The following is a 23,314-nucleotide window of genomic DNA, read 5'->3' on the forward strand; positions in this document are numbered from 1 at the left end:
GGCAATTTAGCATGTCCAACCAACCTAACCACACATCTTCAGACTGTAGGAGGAAACCAGAGCACCTGGAGGAAACCCTCACAGACATGGGAGGATATGCAAATTCCTCACAGCCAGTCATCCGAGGCAGAAATTGAACCCGGGTCCCTGGTAGTGTGAGACCAGCCCCTGGGAGCTGCCCCCAGGAGCTTGTTTTTGTATTTAATGGATGATATAAACTATAACTGTGAACTACTCTTACCCGAAAGAACTTGATAGCACCCATTGCAACAAAACTCTAAGGTTTCGCATTATTTTTTTCAGAGTTGTAAGTCACTTTGTTCGTTGGCTCTTGCCAATGTTCTGCAGCTGGTCACTGAGAGGTGCAGAAGAGCAATGTAAATTGATCAAACTGAAAAACTTGACATCTTCTCAAGGGGTTAAAGATCGGGAGATGTGATCGAGACTAGTGGGTTAAAATCCAACTCCTAGCTTTTTGTGGTGTTCAATTAGTGATAGCAAATTGTTTGCATTTTGTATTTTGTAATGGTTTGTGTCTATTTTGAATTCATTATATATTTAGCCTACATCATTGTGATTTTTTTTTCCTTTGCTTCCAGCTGGAAGTTACCTTAAATGTTAGCATATCCCAGGTCGCTGTGGACGCGTGTGTGAATGCAGACTGTGGGACTGCTACCGGCTGCACAAGCAGCACCACCTTTAGCCCAGTTCCAACAGTGCTGAATGCTGGAAATGTTTCCTTGGTTTCCATAACAACATCTACAACTGCTCAGTGTATCTGTGCAGCTCGGGAAAGACGACGTTTGTCTTGTTCCTCATATTCAGTAAATCCATGTCTAAATGGCGGCACTTGTGTTGATGCTGAATTAGGCTTCAGGTAATTCATTATATATATTGTATATTAGTTTCTTTATTGCTTTGGCCTCTGATAAGTTTACTTCCCTATTTAAGCTTACATTTTTATTTACAAGTGCTGAAAATGCCTCAAGTTAACCTGTCACTCCAGGCAGCCATGACTGAAATCGTAGCATTGCAACATAGATAAGGCCAACCTCAAGAGCTGTTTATCGGTCCATTTGCTGAAGTCTAACGTTCAGTGTACCATAGAAACCCAACAGTTCAGAAGGAGGCCATTTGGCCCATCAAGTCTGCACTGACAACAATCCCACCTAGGCCCTATTCCCGTGACCCCACATATTTAACCCACTAATACTTCTAACCTATGAATCACAGGATACTAAGGGGCAATTTAGCATGGCCAATGCATCTAACCTGTACATGTTTGGACTGTGAGAGGAAACCAGAGCAGCCAGAGGAAACCCATGCAGACACAGGGAGAATGTGCAAACTCCACACAGACAGTGACCTAAGCCAGGAGTCGAAGTCAGGTCTCTGGAGGTGTGAGGCAGCAGTGCTAACCGTTGTGCCACTGTGCCACCCACTTTTTTTTTAAATCAATTTGTTCTTTACCATAGAAACCCTACAGTTGTCAAAGTAAAATATAAATCGTTACCATCAATGGTGCTGGATACTGCTGGTTACCATTTTTCTGGCCATAGGTTTGCTGTAAGTTCAGGTTTGGCATCATTGACTTTCAAAGACCTCTCTTAAGGTGCAGGGCTAGAAAATTAAAGTTGAGAATCTCAACTTTCATCAGCTCAGGGTACACATTTGCACATTGTGCTGTTGTTTCTGTGTTGCCACTGATGTCAGTGTAGCAAAGGTGGAGTTCGACAGCTTCACCCTCAGCATTTTGCATAGTACGTGTAGCACCAATGAGTAATATACTTAGCTATTAGCTAAGGAAACAAACTTAAAACTTTGTAAGGTTTTGTGGAGTTTTTAAAGTAATTTCAGCTAACATCATCCTATGTACTGTAATGCTTCCACATTCTTTCAGCTTAGGCCCTTTGGCATCGACCACTTCCAGCAAGATTGCTCTTTGTGCACAAAACAAACTTGACAGGAAGCATTCAGAGAGAAAAGTTTAAGACCCAATTAAACCATTTCTTAAGGCATAATAACAGTGAGATAACCAGTTACTTGATGCATTAAATACCCTTACTTAAATAGCACTATATATTCATTTTAATTCAGTTCAGTTCATATGGATGGAGAGTTCACCAATGATTTGCAAGATTAGAATGAAAAAGAATCATAGAAGGCCTTCAGTGCAGAAAAGGCCATTCAGCCCATCAAGTTGCACTGACTCTGACAGATTATCCTACCCGGGTCCTCTCTCCTGCCCTATCTCTGTAACCCCACACAGTAATCAAGGCTAAACCATCTAAACTACACATCTTGAGACATAAAGGGACAATTTAGCATTCCCCATCCACCTAACCAGCATGTCATTGGAATAGGACATTGAAATAGAAGAAGTGATCATGTTCAATGGGTTTACAAGCCAGAATGGCATTGACAGAGAAGCAGTATCTGCATTGCTGTACCCAAGCAGGTAGATGCACATTGATGTCACTACCAGGAATCACCTTATGCTATTCTTATCTGTACGTGTGACATTCTACAGCAGATAGCTCTTTGAATACTTTCATGCCTTCTAAACTCCCATATCATTCAAAATGCAATAGTATGTCAATATGTTTGACGCTAGAGTTGTGAAATTATTAATTTGTTCCCTTTTTGCACCATAGGTGTGAATGTGTTCCAATGTTTGATGGGCCAGAATGTCAGCAGACAAGATACACATTTGAAGGTCATGGTTATGCCTGGTTTCCTCCCATCAAGCCTTGTTTTAAGAGTCAGATTTCTCTGGAGTTCCTCACTGAAAGTGCCAATGGGCTTATGCTGTATGATGGACCATTCACTCAAGTACATTCTGGAGAGCTTGAAGATTTCATCGCATTAGGTATGAATGTCAGGCTGAGGACAATATAAGTAAGCCTTTGACTAGGCTTCCACTTAATAACTTTTTACAATTTGGTTTCATTCTGATTTTCTCTCGATGCTGTTTTCTCCTAAAGTTGGTGACTCTTGATGCTTCATAGTCCTCTGGGCAGCAGTAATTCTCTGATTGTTATTGTTTCATATTTGACAGTGAATATTGAGTACATTGAGGGGGTCAAACCTGCCCCCCTTCTTAGCTAGTGTCTGGCCGTGCAGGTTTTCAACAACAAATAAGCAGCTAGTGATCAAATTGGAACCCAAATTATACCTCCCCCAGCCCCCAGCACAGATAACATCTAGTAATGATTAAGAAATAGGGATTCAAGACTGGACAAATTTTCCCTTGGTTAATATGTTCAGAATAAATCAGCAAAGTTGATTACTGCAGGAACCCCTGTGTACAAATTAAAACACATGCCAATATTTTAAAACATTATTTTATGTTTATTTTTCATATACATACTCTTTAGTACCAGTCTTACATTTTGAGTAAACTGAATGTCTTTGTTTTACCTGAAAATAAAGCTTTGAGATAAATGTGCACTTTCTATTCAGAAACCAAGCTTTGAAGACCTATGATCATTCAGGTTCTATGTTGTCACATCTTCTCCACAGAGCTCAGGAATGGAGTTCCTTCACTCAACATTAGCCATGGTTCAGGATCACTTCATCTCCAGCTCCCACCAGGTACCTTTGTTGCAGATCGGCATTGGCATAGACTGGACATAAGGAGTGATGGAAAGGTATGTATGATTGTACAGGAGTACTTAGATGAAGAACTTTCTTAGGCATCAACATATTCCTCACGTATTCATGGAATCAAAGAAATAGAATCCCCACAGTGTAGAAGGAGGCCGTTCAGCCCATAGTGCTTGCACCAACAACAATCCCACTCGGGCCCCATCCCTGTACTTGCCTTGACACTAAGGGACAGTTTAGTAAGGCCAATCAATCTAACCCGCACATCTTTGGTTTCTTTACTGTTGGCCCATTTAAGAATATATTTGTGGAATTGTAGCTACAATGCTGAACCTGAGTGAATATCAAGCACCAATTTATAGAAAGCTCTTTTGTCTCGAATTGGAGAAGGCGTATTGCTCCAGTTTGCCTTCTGAATATTTGGGAGAATTAGTCGTACTGTTTTGAGCTCATCTTCAGTTTAAAGATATTTTTATGGCTTTCTCCTCCACTCTGATTGCCCTTTACTCTTGTCATGGTGTGAACACATTTTTACTGATGAGTTTAACTTCTGCTTCTCTGCTTTTTGTTCAGATGTCTCTTTGCCTCGCATCACATTTTGGTGATTTTCTTCATTTTTTTTCTCATTGTCCCTGCAAGATTTGTCAACTTCATTTTTCAGCCTTTAATTTGTTTGTGAATTTTTCTGTTAACCCATTTAGTTCAAGTTTGTTTAGTGCAGCTTATTGATCTTGGGTACATATATTTAATCAGTATGACCTACATAATGTCTTTAAAGGAGTGCCACGTGACATCATGTGGTTAAATAACATTTCCAAAACAAATAAAATCTTCCTTTCATTAAGTTTAGCTTTGTGAGATTTACATACCTGTCCCTTGGTATTTCATATTCCCAGGTAAACTTTAGCATTCTGTGGTCGTTGATTCCCAGGGTGGAAATTGTTCCCATAAAAGACTATGCACAACCAGCCCCCCCCCTCCCTTCTGCTTTTGTAATCTATACCGTGATTGATAAAGGCGAGTGTGCCATCTGCTGTTTTCACCATCCTATTAACCTGCCTTTCCGCCTTCAGAGATCTATGGATAAACATGCCAAGGTCCATTGTTCTTCAGAACTTTCTAATGTCAGACCTTTCATAGTATGCCTCCTTGTCAAATTACTCCTTCCAAAATGTACCAGCGCACACTTTTCAGGGTTAAGTTCCATGTGCCCCTTATTCGCCCATTTGACCATCTCATCTATATCTTCCTGTAACCCACCCTTCCTTTTAACCACCCGGCCAATCTTTGTATCATTGGCAAATGTACCGATCCTACTCCTTAAGTTATGTCTTAATTTTGATACTGTTATAGAGAGTGGAAATGATTCTGGACCTTTGTGCTGGTGCTGCTGTGAATGAGAAGGAAGGCACTGGGAAAGGCTTTTCAGAAATGGACCGCAAAGTCTGTGAAATTTCGGGGGAAACCCCTGGAGAAGCGAGGTAAATACGTGATCGCAGATTTTGTCATATAATCACGCCCGTTCTTATGTTAAACGAGTGTAATACTCTGAGATGCGAGTTTAAAGCGTTGTACATTTAATTATTGTGGGCTCTGATTGAGTGCATGGTGAAGTGCCTGAGGGCCAATTCCTCAGAATATCTTTACCCATGGAGAAGAGTTCCTCACTGACTAAAGCTCCAAGTATGGGGAAGCCCATTTATCATTTTTAAGCTATAAATATAATTCATACAATAATATCAATTTATGGCTCAGAAGGAGCCAAAAAATAGTTAGCCAGTCCAACTGCATCATTAACTAAATTCCTGGGAGCCTCTGCAGCAGAAAACACTCCTTGCACCCACCCACCCCGCTCCCCCGCTCCACCCACCACAGTACATATGCCAGGATTTTACAGCCCCTGTCTGGGGCGGAACTGGTGCAGCCAAAAGCCCATTGACTTTCGGTGGGACTGGGTGATCCTGGTGGTGGTCGGGCCTGGAAAATCCCAATCTTCGTCTTAGATGTGGAAACTCCGCCCGCTGATAACAAAAGCTGGGGTAGAAAACTGTGCAACCTCTTGAAGCAACATCTTCAAGAAACCTGCTGCCACTTAAAATGCTTTGTGATTTTAAACAAGAGGTCCTTCCATTCCCCTCAGGTGACTTAACTCCAGTGTTGCACAGGAGTTGCATTCTTCTCCCAGTAATGCGTATTAAAGTGAGCTGAGCCTGCAATTTTCAACATAATCCACTGATAGGTTCAAGTCCCAGCCAACTGGTACAACACAGGCTTTTGTGGCTGTTGCCTTTATGGCATCATGTTTCTTAAAAATCAAGTGATTTGCACTCAGAGTGATCTGCTAGAAATGTAACTGGCATTAAAATAAAAGGGATAAAAGCAAATTACTGTGGATGCTGGGATCTGTAACCAAAACAGAAAATGCTGTAAAATCTCAGCAGGTCTGGCAGCATCTGTAAGGTGAGAAAAGAGCTGATGTTTGGAGTCCAGATGACCCTTTGTCAAAGTTTTGGACTCGAAACGTCAGTTCTTTTCTCTCCTTACAGATGCTGCCAGACCTGCTGAGATTTTCTCATTTGGTCTAAGATAAAGGAAAGTGGTCACACAGCTACACGCCATCTTCTGGACAATGATTTCAATGAAAAGTTAAGTTTGAACTGTCAAATGAGTCCAGACAGGGTTGATTTTTGTGTGGCACCATTTTTTTTTATTTTTGAAAGCCAGCAGGTTCTATGTCCTGGTCTGTTTGATCCTTTCACTTACGCTGTCTTTGTTTGGATTTGTTGAGAAACATCCTGAACTGCTTTTGTTCCTCTCTGGCAGATTTCTAAATGTTTACCAACCTCTTCAGTTGGGCGGAATCAAGGAGTCACTGCCGTATCAGAAAGAGCAACTGCATTTCACAGGATTCATGGGCTGCATAAGGAATTTAATTGTTGATAGTAAGGTAAGTGCTCTCTGCTGCCAGCTGTTGTTGCTATCTAGTCACTAACTGGGGCATTGATTTGATTTGATTTATTATTGTCACATGTATTGGTATGCAGTGAAAAGTGATTTTCTTGTGCGGTATACAGACAAATGATATCGTTCATAGAGTACATGGGGGGGAAGGAAATGGTAGGGGTGCAGAATATAGTGTTGCAGTCATTGTTAGGGTGTAGAGAAAAAGCAACTTAATATAAGATAGGTGCATTCAAAAGTTAATGTTCACTGTGAATTGAGACTTTCCACTTAGGACCCTAAGGAAGATTGCCCTTTATTTGTGTTTGTAGCAAAATAGTGATAGTATACCTTCATTGCTGCTTGTCCTCCCACTACAACACTCTAACCATGTCCACTTCTCACATTAGCAGCTGGAATAAGATGGTTCATTCATTACTGAACTGCAGTTCCCCTCCTGCACACGCACCCCGCGCCCCCCCCCCCCCCCCCCCGGCCGTGATTCAGGACTCACTGGGGCATTGATTACTAATTCGCCAAACTAATTCCTTTACACAAGATCAAATCAGCCAGTATACAAAGAAGTTCTTCATGTCATCACCATAAACATGCCATGAGTTCAGAGATGAAAGGCTAAATTACTGCCAGCTAGTTCCCATTTTTCAAAATTGATCTACTGTGCACTTAACCCAGATGTTCCGAGCACCCCCCACCTTCATATCAGTTGAAGTGACAGAGTTGATATTGAATCTGTCAGCCCTGTTTGTATGGGGGCAGTGGAGTTAGGCTGCAGGAAGGTGTGAGCACACAGCCAATATCTTCTGCAATTGACCGCACTTAAACTAGTGCCTGGTACTTGGAATTATTATTAACTTTTTAATTAGAAGACGCTGATCTCCTTCACTCCCACACAGGCAGTTCCAGGAAAGCAATGGCAGAGACCTGGCACTTTCCTACCCTCAGACTGCATGGAGAGGTTGAAAGAGAGATAAGAGATGAACCTATGCATTATAAAAATGTGAATAAATGTCATCTTTGTTGATAGTCTAGTAATTCTACATGTCTGACATGACATATTCAATCCCCATCATTATCCATTCATTTTTTTTAAGTATAGCTTAACTTTAAATGGTCTAATTTGTATCCTAAACAATCCATGTGCTTTTAATTTGATGAGCCTCCCATTACATTCTCAGCCACAATCAAATGTCATGTAAAAGTCCTAAACTAGTCATTTTTCTCTGGCGCTAGGTGTATGACCTGGCAAATCCTGGAGAGTCCCTCAACGGTGCCCCAGGCTGTGCAGTGACTGATGGAGTCTGCCACAGTGCTGGAACATTCTCCTGTGGTATTCATGGGAAGTGTTTGGGAGAATGGGGTTCGTTCAGCTGTGACTGCAAACCAGGCTATACCGGATACAAGTGTGACAAAGGTAAGGACACATCTGCGAACCTCACAATTCAGTGTGCCACCCCTTGGTTCTTTTTCCTGCAATTTGCTTCCTTCTTTCTGAAGCCAACAGTTTACTTTTCAACCAGGTGTTGGTGAATCTTGAGTGAGAGAAAACAAGTGCTTCTCCAAGAATGCTGCTTTTTCTGGGCACTTTATATTTTAACACAACGTGACAGACAAAGTGACACGTGGTTAACATTGCTATCTCACTATGCCCAGAACCTGGGTTCGATTCCAGCCTTGGTTGACCGTGCAGAGTCTGCACGTTCTCCCTATGTCTGCGTGGGTTTCCTCCGGGTGCTCCGGTTTTCTCCCACACTCCAAGGATGGGCAGACTATGGTGCAGCTTGCAAGGACCTGCCTCCACACTGGCACTTTCACACTACAAGCAGGAAAGAGACAGTCAATGATTGACTATCCAACCAGGAAGAGGGGAAGGAATTAAGTTTGGGGCTGGGATAAGTCCAAAGGCTGCCTGACTTTGTCTATTCTTGGTTGCTTTCCTGTTGGGCAAAATAACAATGAAAAGCTGAGGCCAAAGATAGCTTTTCTCGACGTTTATCAGACTGCAAAAGATTATAACATCAACTTTGCAGCAAGCAAAGGGTAGATCTTGTACTACTTAATGTCAACACTGCCATCATGTGGAAAAACCTGGAATAACAGATTGTGGCATAATCTCTTGTGGACCAGAAAAGGATAATGGAATGGATTGCAGGATTAATAACAGGGCAGATTTTCCAGTTAACCGCAATGAGAGTACAACTTCAGCACAATGTATTGTTCATTTGTTCTCATCTGGACCTTCACCTTTGACCTCGGCTGGTGTCCTGTGTTCAACATAATTAATATTACTTTAGTAGCTCAACACGTGGCTAAAATAGTAGGAGGGAGGGTTTCAGATATCTGGACCATCGGGATCCCTTCCGGGGCAAGTGGGACCTGTACAAGAAGGATGGGTTGCATCTAAACTGGAAGGGCATCAATATTCTCGCTGGGTGGTTTGCCAGTGTCACAGGGAGGATTTAAATAGGAGGGTGGGAACCAAAGCAAAGGTGAATTAGCTGAAGGGGAGCCAGAGATTAGGGCCAGTAAGACTCAGAGAAACAGCAGGCAGGGTGAAGTTGCTAATCAAAGAGGGTCTGGGGGACTGAAGTCCATTCAATGCAAGAAGTGTAACAAGGCAGATGAACTTAGAACTTGGATTAATACTAGGAACAATGATGTTGCTATTGCAGAGACTTGGTTCAGGGAAGGACAGGATCGGCAGTTTAACACTCCAGGATACAGATGTTTCAGGCGGGATGGAGGCGGATGTAAAAGGGATGGGGGAGTTGCGCTACTGGTTAAGGAAAATAACTGCGAGAGGACACCACAGAGGACTCATACAGCGAGGCAGAATGGGCAGAGCTCAGAAATAGGGAGTGTGTAGTCACAATGTTGGGGGTTTACTATAGGCCACCTAACTACCAGCAGGAGATAGAGAAACAGATATGTCGGCAGATTTTGGCAAAGTGTAAAAGTAACAGGGTTGTTGTGGTGGGAGATTTTAACTTCCCTTATCTTGACTGGGACTCACTTAGTGCTAGGGGTGTGGATGTGGCAGAGTTTGTAAGGAGCATCCAGGAGGGCTTCTTGAAACACTATGTAGATAGTCCAACACTGGAAGAAGCCTGGTATTAGGGAATGAGCCTGGTGATCGATGTTTCAGTAGGGGGGCAGTTTGGGAACAATGACCACATTCAGTAAGCTTTAAGGTACTGATGGAAAAAGAGAAGTGTAGTCCTCAAGTTAAAGTGATAAATTGGGGGAAGGCTAGTTACAACAATATTAGGCAGGAACTGAAGATTGGGGGCAGATGTTTGAGGTCAAATCAACATCTGGCATATGGAAGGCTTCAAGTGTAAATTGATAGGGATTCAGGACAGACTCATTCCTGTGAGGATGAAGGATAAGTATGGCAAGTCTTGGGAACCTTGGATAATGAGAGATATTGTGAGCCTAGTCAAAGAGGGAAAGGAAGCATTTGTCAAAGCTAGGAGGCTGGGAATTCACAAAGCAAGTGTGAAATACAAGGAAAGTAGAAAGGAACTTAAGCAAGGAGGGCTAAAAGGGGTCATGACCAGCAGGATTAAGGAAAATCCCAAGGCTTTTTATACATATATAAAAAGCAAGAGGGTAGCCAGGGAGAGGGTTGGCCCACTCAAGGGCAAGAAAGGGAATCTATGCATGGAGCCAGAGGAAATGGGCGAGGTATTAAATTAATACTTTGTGTTAGTATTCACCAAAGAGAAGGACTTGGAGGATGATGAATCTGGGAAAGGGTATGTAGATAGTTTGAGTCATGTTGAGATCAAAAAGGAGGAATTATTGGGGTTCTTGAAAAACATTAAGGTAGACAAGTCCCCAGGGCCTGATGGGATATACTCCAGAATACTGACAGAGGTAATTCCTGGGGCCTTGAGAGAAATCTTTCTATCCTCACTGGCTATAGGGGAGGTCCCAGAGGATTGGAGAATAGCCAATGTTGTTTCTTTGTTTAAGAACATAAGAACATAAGAAATAGGAGCAGGAGTAGGCCATCCAGCCCTTCGAGCCTGCCCCGCCATTCAATAAGATCATGGCTGATCTGTCGCTGCTCAGTTCCACTTTCCCGCCCTCTCCCCATAACCCTTAATCCCCTCTCCTATCAAAAACCCATCAACCCGCGTCTTAAAAATATTTAGCGAGGCAGCCTCCACCACTTCAACGGGCAGAGAATTCCAGAGATTCACCACCCTTTGAGTGAAGAAGTTCCTCCTCAACTCCGTTCTAAACCGCCCCCCTTTTATCTTGAGGCTGTGCCCCCTAGTCCTATTGTCTTTTTTGAGCGGGAAGAGTCTTTCCACCTCTATCCTATCCATCCCATTCATCATCTTATACGTCTCAATGAGATCTCCTCTCATTCTTCTAAACTCTAACGAGTACAAGCCCAGTTTATTCAGCCTCTCCTCATAGCTCAACCCCCTCAACTCCGGTATCAGCCTAGTAAACCTCCTCTGCACTCCCTCCAAGGCCAAAATATCTTTGCGCAGGTGCGGCGCCCAAAAATGCACACAGTACTCCAGTTGCGGCCTCACCAATGCCCTATACAGCTGCAGCAAGACCTCCCTACTTTTATATTCAATCCCCTTCGCTATGAAGGCCAGCATCCCATTCGCCTTCCTGACCACCTGCTGCACCTGCAAGCTGGGTTTTTGCGACTCGTGCACAAGGACCCCGAGGTCCCTCTGCACCGTCGCCTGCTGCAGTTTTTCGCCTCGTAAGTAATAGTCCTTCCTACCATTTTTCCTACCAAAGTGGACCACCTCACACTTGCCAACATTAAATTCCATTTGCCATTTCCTGGCCCATTCGCCCAGCCTATCTAGATCCTTCTGCAGACTCTCCACACCCTCCGCACAATTTGCCGTTCCCCCAATCTTGGTGTCATCAGCAAATTTCGACACTCTACACTCGGTTCCCTCCTCCAGATCATCTATATAAATGGTAAAAAGCTGAGGTCCCAGCACCGACCCCTGGGGCACTCCACTAGTCACCATCCGCCAATCCGAATAGCACCCGTTGACCCCCACTCTCTGCCTCCTATTTGACAACCAATCTTCTATCCACACTAACACCCTACCCCCAACTCCATGTCCCTCGACCTTCTGCAATAACCTCTTGTGAGGCACTTTGTCAAACGCTTTCTGAAAATCTAGAAAGACCACATCCACCGGCTCTCCTCTATCCACCGCCCTAGACACATCCTCATAGAACTCCAGTAAATTTGTCAGACACGACTTCCCTTTAATGAAACCGTGCTGCGTCTGCTCTATCAAGCAATTCCCTTCAAGATGCCTCGCAATTTCCTCCTTAATGACAGATTCTAACATTTTACCTACCACAGATGTTAAACTAACCGGCCTATAATTCCCCGCCTTTTGCCTGGCACCCTTCTTAAACAACGGTGTAACATTAGCCGTTTTCCAATCATCCGGCACTTCCCCGGAATCCAGCGACGTTTGGAAAATAACCACCAAGGCATCCACTATCACCTCCGCCATTTCTTTCAGAACCCTCGGATGCATTCCATCCGGTCCTGGGGACTTGTCCACAATCAGCCCCTCCAGTTTGTCGAGCACCGCCTTTCTAGTAACAGTAATGTCATTAAGACCCTCCAGTCCTACCACCTTTCTATCGCTAACACCCGGCAAATTATTCACGTCCTCCTCCGTGAAGACAGAAACAAAAAAGTTATTCAATACCTTAGCCATATCCCCATCCCCTACCACTAGGTCCCCTTTCTCATCCTCTAAAGGACCAACATTCACCCTAGCCAGCCTCTTCCTTTTTATATATTTATAAAAACTCTTGCTATCCTTTTTTATATTAAGCGCTAGCCCAGCTTCATAGTTTCTCCTACCCTTCCTTATCAACTTCTTTGTCAATCTTTGTTGACATTTAAACCTCTCCCAATCCTCTTCTCGCCCACTACTCTTAGCTACTCTAAATTCCTCCGCTTTTAATTTAACACTTTCCTTCACCTCCTTCGTTATCCACGGCTTATTACCTCTCCTCTTACTATCCTTTTTGACCATCGGAATAAATTTCCGTTGAGCACCAAGAAAGATCTCCTTAAAGATCCTCCACTGCTCCTTAACAGACCCTCCCTCCAACGCGCTCTCCCAGTCCACATTCGCCAATTCTTCTCTCATCCTACCGTATTTCCCTCTATTCAAACAAAGGACGCGTGTCCGGGAACCCACTTTCTCCTCCTCCACCTGCACCAGAAACTCCACCATACAATGATCACTCTCCCCAAGAGGATCCTTCACCACAAGGTCCCTAATTCTACCCGCTTCATTACATAGCACCAGATCCAAGATAGCTTGCTCCCTCGTCGGCTCCAACACACACTGTTCGAGGAAACTATCCCGGCAGCATTCCAAGAACTCTTCCTCGAGCCCCCCACGTCCAACATGGGTCGACCAATCAATATGCAGATTGAAATCCCCCATAACTACAGCCGTCCCATTCCTGCACGCCGCACTTATTTGCGCGTTAACAGCCCGCCCCATCTCCAGATCATTATTCGGGGGCCTATAGACGACACCCACCAGCGTCTTCCTCCCTTTGCTGTTCCTAATCTCCACCCACAACGATTCCACCCTCTGCTCCTTGGCTCCAATATCATCCCTTGCTACCACCGTGATGCTATCCTTAATCAGCAGAGCTACGCCCCCCCCTTTTCCCTCCTGTCTATCCTTCCTAAACACTTGATAGCCCTGTACATTCAGCTCCCAGTCCCTGTCACCCTGCAGCCACGTCTCTGTAATGGCCACCAGATCGTATCCATTTGTGTCGATCTGCGCCATCAGCTCATCCACTTTATTCCGAATGCTTCGTGCATTCAGATAAAGTGCTTTCATCCCAGCCTTCACCTGGACCCTATTTGCCGCAACGCCACCAACTATACTCACGCCCCCTACTCCCTCTATTATTGGGACATCCTCGGCCTCTTCCCTTACATGTACACTTTCCTTAACTTTAGACCTTGTAAGGTCACCTACCCTCACACCCTCCCCCCCCATAATTAGTTTAAAGCCCTGTCTACAGTCCTCTTTACTCGATTCGCCAGCACTCTGGTCCCAGCACGGTTCAGACCAACCCCATCCCTCCCGAACAGGTCCCACCTACCCCAATACTGGTGCCAATGCCCCATAAATTCAAACCCATTCCTCCGACACCAATCCCTGAGCCACCCATTCACTTCCTTAATCCTGTCAACCCTACTTTAGCAAGAATAATCCAGGTAATTACAGGCTGGTGAGCCTTATATCAATGGTAGCAAAATTATTGGAGAGGATTCTTTGGGACAGGATTTATTCCCACTTGGAAATAAGTGGACGTATTAGTGAGATGGTTTTGTGAAGGGGAGGTCTCACTAACTTGATTGAGTTTTTCGCACAAGTGATGAAGATGATTGATGAGGTAGGGCAGTGGATATTGTCTATATGGACTTCAGTAAGGCCATTGACAAGGTTCCTCATGGCAAACTGGTGCAGAAACTGAAGTCAGAGATGAGCTGGCAAGGTGGATACAAAACTGGCTCGGTCAAAAAAGACAGAGGGTAACAGTGGTAGGGTGTGTTTCTGAATGGAAGACTGTGACAAGTGGAATTCTTCAGGGATCAGTGCTGGGATCTTTGCTGTTTGTAATATATATCAATGATTTGGAGGGAAATGTAACAAGATAGATTAGTAAGTTTGCGGACGACACAAAGGTTGGTGGATTTGCAGATAGTGATGAGGAGCATCAGAGGATACGGCAGGATGTAGGTCAGTTAGAGACATGGGTCGAGAGGTGTCAGATGGAGTTTAATCCGGACAAATGTGAGGTATTGCATTTTGGAAGGTCTAATACAGGTAGGAAGTATACAGTAAATGGCAGAACCCTTAAGAGTATTGATAGACAGAGGGATTTGGGAGTACAGGTACACAGGTCACTGAAAGTAGCAATGCAGGTGGAGAAGGTAGTCAAGAAGGCATACAGCATGTTTGTCTTCATCGGCCGGGGCATTGTTTAAAAATTGGCAAGTCATGTTGCAGCATTATAGAACCTTAGTTAGGCTGCAGTTGGAATATAGTGTTCAATTCTGGTCACAACGCTATCAGAAGGATGTGGAGGCTTTGTAGAGGATACAGAAAAGATTTACCAGGATGTTGCCTGTTATTGAGGACATCAGCTGTGAGGAGAGTCTGGAGACACTCGGTCTGTTCTCACTGGAAGGACGAAGGTTGAGGCATGATCTGATAGAAGTCTACAAGATTATGAGAGTCATGGACAGAGTGGATAGTCAGAGGCTTTTTCCCAGGGTGGAAGAGTCAATTACTAGGGGGCACAGGTTTAAAGTGCAAGGGGTAAGGTTTAAAGGTGATGTGTGAGGCAGATTTTTTTACACAGAAGGTGGTGGGTGCCTAGAACTTGTTGCCAGGGGAGGTAGTGGAAGCAAATACAATAGTGACTTTTAAGGAGCGTCTTGACAAATACATGAATAGAATGGGAATAAGGCGTATGGTCCCCAGAAGGGTAGGGGGTTTTACTTAAGTCGGGCAGCATGGTCGGTGCAGGCTCAGAGGGCTGAAGGGCCTTTTTCTGTGCTGTAATTTTCAGTGTTCTTTGTGCTGTTTTCAGTGAGGCTGTTAATGGCCCCATTGCTCTGTTAGTGGCCCCATTGCTCCTCTCTCACTGTTAATGGCCCCATTGCTGCTCTGCCACTGTTAATGGCCCCAGTGCTCCTCTCTCACTGTTAATGGCCCCATTGCTTGTCTCTCACTGTTAATGGCCCCATTACTTGTCTCTCACTGTTAATAGCCCCATTGCTCCTCTCACTGTTAGTGGCCCCATTGCTTGTCTCTCACTGTTAATGGCCCCATTGCTCCTCTCTCACTGTTAGTGGCCCCATTGCCCCTCTCTCACTGTTAGTGGCCCCATTGCTTGTCTCTCACTGTTAATGGCCCCATTGCTCCTCTCTCACTGTTAGTGGCCCCATTGCTTGTCTCTCACTGTTAATGGCCCCATTGCTCCTCTCTCACTGTTAATGGCCCCATTGCTCCTCTCTCACTGTTAATGGCCCCATTGCTTGTCTCTCGCTGTTAATGGCCCCATTGCTCCTCTCTCACTGTTCATGGCCCCATTGCTCCTCTCACTGTTAATGGCCCCATTGCTCCTCTCACTGTTAATGGCCCCATTGCTCCTCTCTCACTGTTAGTAGCCCCATTGCTTCTCTCTCACTGTTAATGGCCCCATTGCTCCTCTCTCACTGTTATTGGCCCCATTGCTCCTCTCTCACTGTTAATGGCCCCATTGCTCCTCTCTCACTGTTATTGGCCCCATTGCTCCTCTCTCACTGTTATTGGCCCCATTGCTCCTCTCTCACTGTTAATGGCCCCATTGCTCCTCTCTAACTGTTAATGGCCCCATTGCTTCTCTCACTGTTAATGGCCCCATTGCTCCTCTCTCACTGTTAATGGCCCCATTGCTCCTCTCTAACTGTTAATGGCCCCATTGCTTCTCTCACTGTTAATGGCCCCATTGCTCCTCTCTCACTGTTAATGGCCCCATTGCTCGTCTCTCGCTGTTAATGGCCCCATTGCTCGTCTCTCACTGTTAATTGCCCCATTGATCCTCTCTCACTGTTATTGGCCCCATTGCTCCTCTCTCACTGTTATTGGCCCCATTGCTCCTCTCTCGCAATTAATGACCCTGTTGCTCCTCTGTCTCTGTTAATAGCCTCTCTGCTCCTCTCTCACCCCAAGCATTACTAAGTCACAAATGACAGGAAGTCTATTTTATAATGTACTTCTGTAATTTGCAGAAAGTTAGAATATACCAGCCTGACACCATTGTGTGAAAAACATTCAATTTTTTCTTCCTTCCTACCTGTGCCTGTAACAAGGAGCTTTGGCCCCACCAAATTTCTAGTATGTTCAATGATGGGGCCTTGCTAGCTGTATGGTCATGATGTGGAGATGCCGGCGTTGGACTGGGGTAAACACAGTAAAAAGTCTGACAACACCAGGTTTAAGTCCAACCGATTTATTTGATAGTACACTCACTAGCTTTCAGGTTAGTCCCTTTGTCAGGTGAATGGAGAGTTCTGGCCTCAGACAGAGCATATAAAGCACAGACAGTTGACAGATTACTGATTAGAATGCAAATCTTTACACCTAACCTGCTGTTCAAGTCTTAAAGTGGCCGACAATGTGAGTGGAAGGAGCACTGATCACAGGTTAAAGAGATGTGTATTGTCTCCAGACAGTACCCCCTGGTGTTGTCAGGCTTTTAGCTGTATGGTGCCAGAGTATGGATTGGTCCAAATGATTTGCTTTTCGCTCCATTCTCAAACTGATTGTATTGCTGCTATTTAAATGCCAGAAGGAAGCCAGATGCTTCATGGAGAGGGAAGAAATCATGGATGTCAACCATGTCTGGGTCGTCCTCATTCCTTCTCATTTCAAAACTGCAAAGGCTGTATTAAATTATAATGAGTGGAAAATGTGGGAGCATCTCAAATTAAGCACAGTGACTAGCGCACCCAGTTCTTTGACCACTTTCTCAGCTGATGTGAGATGATGGGGCAAAAGGTGGTGGAAGAGTATATATCAAAGTGTGTATGCTTTGTCTGATTTTCTCCCTCTCCCTGATCTGGCATTGGCATTTACTGGAATATTATTATCAAGCGCCAGCAGCCCTTTGTCACCTCACTCAAAAGGCTTTTCATCGTGTGTGAGTTCAGACAGTTGGTGTTGGCGGGTTCTTAAAGCATGAAAAGTTTCACAATCCAATCCTACGCTCACATCCACATCTACCTACACATGGATGCATCATGTGCAAATAGAGTGTTTCCCCTTGTGGGGAACAGCATATAACTAGAGGTGACAATATAAGAAAGTTAACAGCAAATTCAGAAGAAACCTATCCAAAGAGTAGCAAGAATGTGGAACTCACTCCCACAGAAATTGAAGAGGGAACAGCATATGAGGGAGAGGGAATAGAAGGTTATGATGATAGAGAAGATGGGTGAGAGCTTGAATGGAGCCTAAACACTGACAGGTTGGGCTATGTGGCCTGTCTATTTGCCTGATATTCTATGTAATGCTATGCATAGAACAGTACAGCACAGGAACAGGCCTTGGCTATCAGTTCCACATGCATGAGGACGGCGTCAACCAGGATCTTGGGTTCATGTCACACTATGTGTAACCCCCACAATTTGTCCTGGGCTTTCAAAATCCTACTAAATGCCCTGGCTTGAGACAATTCACACCTGTTTAACCTGTGATTATCCCTCTCTCCACTCGCACTGTCTGTACCTTGAAAGACTTGATTACCTGTAAAGACTTGCATTCCAACCATTATCTTGTGTTTGTGAACCTAACCCTCCACTCACCTGATGAAGGAGCAGCGCTCCAAAAGCTCATGATAACAAATAAACCTGTTGGACTTTAACCTGATGTTGTGAGACTTCTTGCTATTCAATGGGGAGAGAGAATTATTCTTTGTGCTTTACTTTATTAAGCTTTGACTGGCTCTTCATTCTGTTGTCTTTCCTGCAGCTCTACCTGAATGGTCCTTTGAAAAGGACAGTCTGATTCAGTACCAGCAGAAAGGTGCTCTCAGCACTCGCAGAACACAAGTGCAGTTGATGCTTCGCACCCGGAATTCCAACTGTTCTTTCTTCAGCTTAGCATCCAAGGACACCAGCGAATACATCATACTGGAGGTAGTAACCAAGAACATCTATTCAAAACTGAAGTACTAAATGCATGACTAAAGGGTACACTAGCCATTGCTCTTCCCTAGAATTTGTAAGAATCCCAAGAAATTCTCTGTGTCTCTGTGGGTTTCCTCCAGGTGCTCCGGTTTCCTTCCACAGTCCAAAGGTGTGCCGGTTAGGTGGATTGGCCATGCTAAATTGCCCTTTTGGGTCCCAATGTATAGTTTAGGAGGATTAGCGGAACAAATAAGTGTGTAAATATGGCGCCAGGACCATTGAGCCCACCAGCTGACAGCAGGCAAACAAATCAGCTGTGAGCCTGCAGGGTGATTCTGAGGGGAACTAACCTGTGCGTAATTAATGAGGTACTAAGCACACGATCCTGCTATTCTGACCAGCAGAAAAGGCAGCACTGGAGTTGCCAGCAACTGAGTCATGAAAATGGAGAATTCCACCCATAGTCCAAGAATGGTTTTATTTATTCGTTCATGGGATCTGGGTATCACTGATACGGCCAGCATTTGTACCCAATCCCTAATTTCCTGTTTGAAAAAAGTGGCTTGCTAGGCCATTTCAGATGGTAGTTAAAAGTCAATCACATTGCTGTGGGTCTGGACTCATGTGTAGGTCATATTGAGTGAGGATGGCAGGTTTCCTTCCCGAAATGACATTCTGAGACCAACTTTCCATTGCAAATTTTGATTAATTTAGTTTAAGTTCCACCAGCTGATGAGGTTGGTAGGATTTGCGCCCCTGTCCCTGGAGGATTTTGCCAGAAAGGAATGTTCCTGGAGGATTGGCCTGGACCTCTGGATTACTAGAGTCTAGTTGTAGAGTCATAGAGGCAGACAGTGCAGAAAAGACCCTTTGGCCCATTAAGTCTGCACCAACAATAACTACCACTAAAGGCACGCTAGTCCCATTTTTCAGTGTTATCACCACTACCGCCACACCACTGTCTTGGTCCAGTTAAGTTTCTGATCAATGGTACCCTGAGGATATTGATGGAATGATTATTAAAACCTGGAAACCTTTGTTCATTTTCTGCTTTGCTTTGCCTCTATTAAATAGATTGTTGGTGGATATTTTGGGATCCGTGTCAACCTTGGCGATTGGGAACATTCATTGAAACTGCAAACAATGCGTGTGGACAACGGTCAGTGGTCTCTTTTAAACATGGATCGCCATGACAACGAGTTTACATTGCGCCTCAACAATGGAGGAGGGGCCCATGAGGTGACATCTTCTCTTGGCACCCACAGGGAAATACTAATCGATCCTTCAAATCTGGTGCTGGGTAGAAGCTTTCCTGAGCACCCACCAAGTGATTTCCAAGGTATGATATAACACATAACAGTGGGTCACAGCAAATCATTTAAAATCTGCTGTGATGAACAGCTGACAGCCTTGGAAAACTCCACACATAGTATCATAGAATGTTACAGCTCAGAAGTTAATCATTGTCTTTGTGCCAGAAAACAAGAGCTATCCAACATAATCCTATTCTTGGTCCTTGGAAGTTATGGCACTTGCATTACATATCCTAATACTTTTAAAAATGTGATGAGAGCTTCTGCCTTTACCACCCTTCCAGGCAGTGAGTTCCAAACCCCCATCAATTTCTGGATGAAATCAATTTTCCTCAACCTACCGAAAGACCTTTGGCCAATTACTTTACATCCATTCCTTTGGATATTGACCTCTCTACTCTGGGAAATATATCCCTTCCTGTCCACTCACAATTTGGTTCACCTCAACTATACCTCCTCTCAACCTCTTCTGTTCCAAACCAACCTCACGCTATTCAATTTCGAATCCTGGCAACATCCTAGTAAATCTCTTCTGTCCTGTCCCCTCCCTAGTAGAATCACATCCTTCCTGTAATGTGGCAACCAAAAATATGCTGTGGCCTAATTAGTGTTTGTACAGTACTAGCATAACATCTCAGCTCATCTATTTGATGGCTTGGCCTGCAGAGAAATATTTTCCATATGCTTTCTGAATCACCTTATCTACCTGTCCTGTTACCTTCGGGAATCAGTGGACATCTGTGTTTTCTGTCTCCAGATGAATTACTTCACACTTCCCCAGACTATATCATATATAGAAAGATACATAGAAAATAGAAGCAGAGGTGGGCATTTGGCCCACTTCACCATTCATTGTGATCATGGCTGATCATCAAATTCACTACTACCCTGATCATGCACCGCCCCCCCAATATCCCTTGATCCCTTTAGCCTCAAGAGATATATCTAATTTCTGGTTGAAATCACATCATGGTTTTATCTCAACTACATTCTGTGGTAGTGAATTCCACAGCTTCGCCACTCTCTGGGTGAAGAAGTTTCTCCTCACCTCAGTGCTAAAAGGTTTACCCCTTATCCTTAAACTATGATCCCTAGTTCTGGACTCCCCACCATTGGGAACATTCTTTCTGAATCTACCTTGTCTAATCCTGAAACATTTTATAGGTTTCTATGAGCCCCCATCTCACTCTTTCTAAACTCCCATGAATATAATCCTAACTGACTTAGTCTCTCATGATGTGACATTACCACCATCCCAGAAATCAGCTGGGTAAACTTTCGCTGAACTCCCTCTATAATAAGAACATCCTTCCTCAGATAAGGATACCAACACTGCACATAAATTCCACCAACACCCTACACAATCACAGTAAAACACCCCTATTCCTGTACTCAAATCCTCTAGCTATGAAGGTCAACATACCATTTGCCTTCTTTACTGCCTGCTGTAGCTGCATGCTTACATTCAGCACTGATGCACGAGGACGCTGAGGTCTCACTGAATATCCACGCCTGTCATTTTACAGCCATTCAAATAATAATCTGCCTTCCTATTTTTGCTACTGAAGTGAATAACCTCACATTTATCCACATGCATTTGCCATTCAATCGATCAGGGCTGGTGTCTTCCTGGTCTCAAATCCACCTCCCCAACTGTTCGCCGTATCCCTTTTTTATTTGAAATACATCTATCTCATTCTTGAAACTGTTCAATGATTCAGACTCCACCATGCTATGAGGCAGTGAGTTCTACAAATTCACCACCTCTGTGAGAAGTAGTTCCTCCTCATCTCAATTTTAAATCTATCGCCTCTCAACCTATACCTGTGACCTGCATCATCTGCAAATTTGGAGATGTTGCCTGCTGTACAGTCCATTTTAACCCTTATACAGTGGACAAATAACTATGAGTAAACACCTTATTAGTACAACCAATATTTATTTAAACCCACACAATCAATAATCACCCACCCGACCAACAATAAGTTATCTTACAGGAAAATACTAAAGTTCAAGTCCAATACGAAATCTTGACTTAACTTTGCGTGACTGGCAAGTACCCAAGCAGATATTGGCCTTTATCTGTGTACTGGTCTCAATAGTCGTTTGGGTAGTCTGGTCGTTTGGTCTGGTCTGGCACTCTGGCTCTGGCCTTCCTTCCTTCCTTCTCGGCTGTGGTGGCTCTCCTCGTGCTGGTGATGGTCACCATTGTTGTAGCTTGTTCGTGGGGTCAGAGAGAGAGAGAGAGATTTCTGATTGTGCAGCACCCTTTATACCCCGTTTGGATTCACACCTCTTTTTGGCCATTGCCATTCAATTGATCAGGACTTGATCCCCCTGATTGATAAGAGGCAATCAGGTGCTACCACACCAATCTCTGAGTGTGGCCCTAACGGTCGTGTCTGTAGGTGCTGGAGGGACATAGGTCACATACCTCCCTCCTAAATAAGGATTCACAGTGCCCTTATGTCTGGTACATAACTAGTGTAACCAGAAAGTCTCTTTCGTCCTGGAGATGACCCATATCCTGTTTATTCACTCGTCAGGGTTGCAGCCTGTTTGTCTCTGTCTTTAAATTGCAGTCTGTTGTTTTAGTTCTTGCCCAGTTGTCCCAGGGTGCTTTACAAAATGCCATTTTAATGGCCTGTTTGGCCACAGAGATAATGCATTTAGTTCCCTCTTCCAAATCATTAATATATAATGTGAACTGTTGGGGTTATAGCACAGATCCCTATGGTATCCCATAAATCACTGCCTGCCAATTGGAAAAAGACCCATTTATTTCAACTCTTTGCTTTCTGTCTGGTAACTAGCTTTCTATCCATCTCAAACCTCTATCTGCAATCCCATGCGCTTTAATTTTACATAATAATCAGCTAAACGAGACCTTGTCGAAAGATTTCTGAAAGTCTAAATAAACCACATCCATCAGTTCTTCCTAGTCAACTCTACTAGTTACATCCTCAAAGAATTCTAATAGACTTGTCAAGCATGATTTCTCTTTCATAAATCCATGATGACTTTGTCTGATTATACCACTGTTTTCCAAATGCTGAGCTATGAAATCCTTAATAATGGATTCTAGCAATATTCTTACTACTGACATTAGAGTCACTGGTCTATAGTTCCCTGTTTTCTCTCTAACTCCCTTTCTGAATAGCAGGCTTATATTAACTACCCTCCAATCTGTAGGAACAATTCCAGAATCCAAAGAATTTTCGAAAGTGATCACCAATGGATCTACTATTTCTAGAGCCACTTCCTTAAGTACTCTGGGATGAAGATTATCACACCCTGGAGATTTCTCCACCTTCAATCACATTTATTTCCACCAAACCATTTCTCTATAATACTGATTTCCCCCAGCTCCTCTCTAAAACTTGTGTTTCTCAGAGCTTCTAGTTCATTATTGATGTCTTCCTTTGCAAAGACAGAAGCAAAGTACAAATTTAGTTCCTCAGCCACTTCTTTGTTTCCCGTTATGAGTTCCCCTGTTTATGACTATAAGGGGCATACATTTGTTTTTGTCAATCTTATTCTCTTTACATACCTATAGAAATTTTTACAGTCAGTTTTTATGTTCTCCACTAGCTTATTTTCATGCTGTACTTCCCCCTTCTTAATCAATCCCTTTGTCCAATTGTGCTGAATTTTAAATTGCTCCCAATCTTCAGGTCTTTTGCTTTTCCTTGCCAATTTGTATGCT

At 43.8% G+C, this 23,314-nt stretch overlaps 1 protein-coding gene across 1 annotated transcript in view; it reads left to right on the forward strand.

The window, feature by feature from the left end:
* LOC145346382 (neural-cadherin) overlaps positions 1-23,314 on the forward strand; it is a 250,739-nt gene that overhangs the window by 210,373 nt on the left and 17,052 nt on the right. Inside the window, exons 23-30 of the mRNA XM_080193542.1 lie at positions 600-877; positions 2,655-2,869; positions 3,523-3,650; positions 4,960-5,087; positions 6,430-6,553; positions 7,798-7,978; positions 18,138-18,304; positions 19,370-19,634. Coding sequence (XP_080049668.1) covers positions 600-877; positions 2,655-2,869; positions 3,523-3,650; positions 4,960-5,087; positions 6,430-6,553; positions 7,798-7,978; positions 18,138-18,304; positions 19,370-19,634 — 1,486 coding nt within the window. The remainder of the gene's footprint in view (positions 1-599; positions 878-2,654; positions 2,870-3,522; positions 3,651-4,959; positions 5,088-6,429; positions 6,554-7,797; positions 7,979-18,137; positions 18,305-19,369; positions 19,635-23,314) is intronic.

This window comes from Carcharhinus amblyrhynchos, chromosome 8 (genome assembly GCF_965287045.1).
Source record: "Carcharhinus amblyrhynchos chromosome 8, sCarAmb.v2.hapA, whole genome shotgun sequence".
NCBI classification, from domain to species: Eukaryota; Metazoa; Chordata; class Chondrichthyes; order Carcharhiniformes; family Carcharhinidae; genus Carcharhinus; species Carcharhinus amblyrhynchos.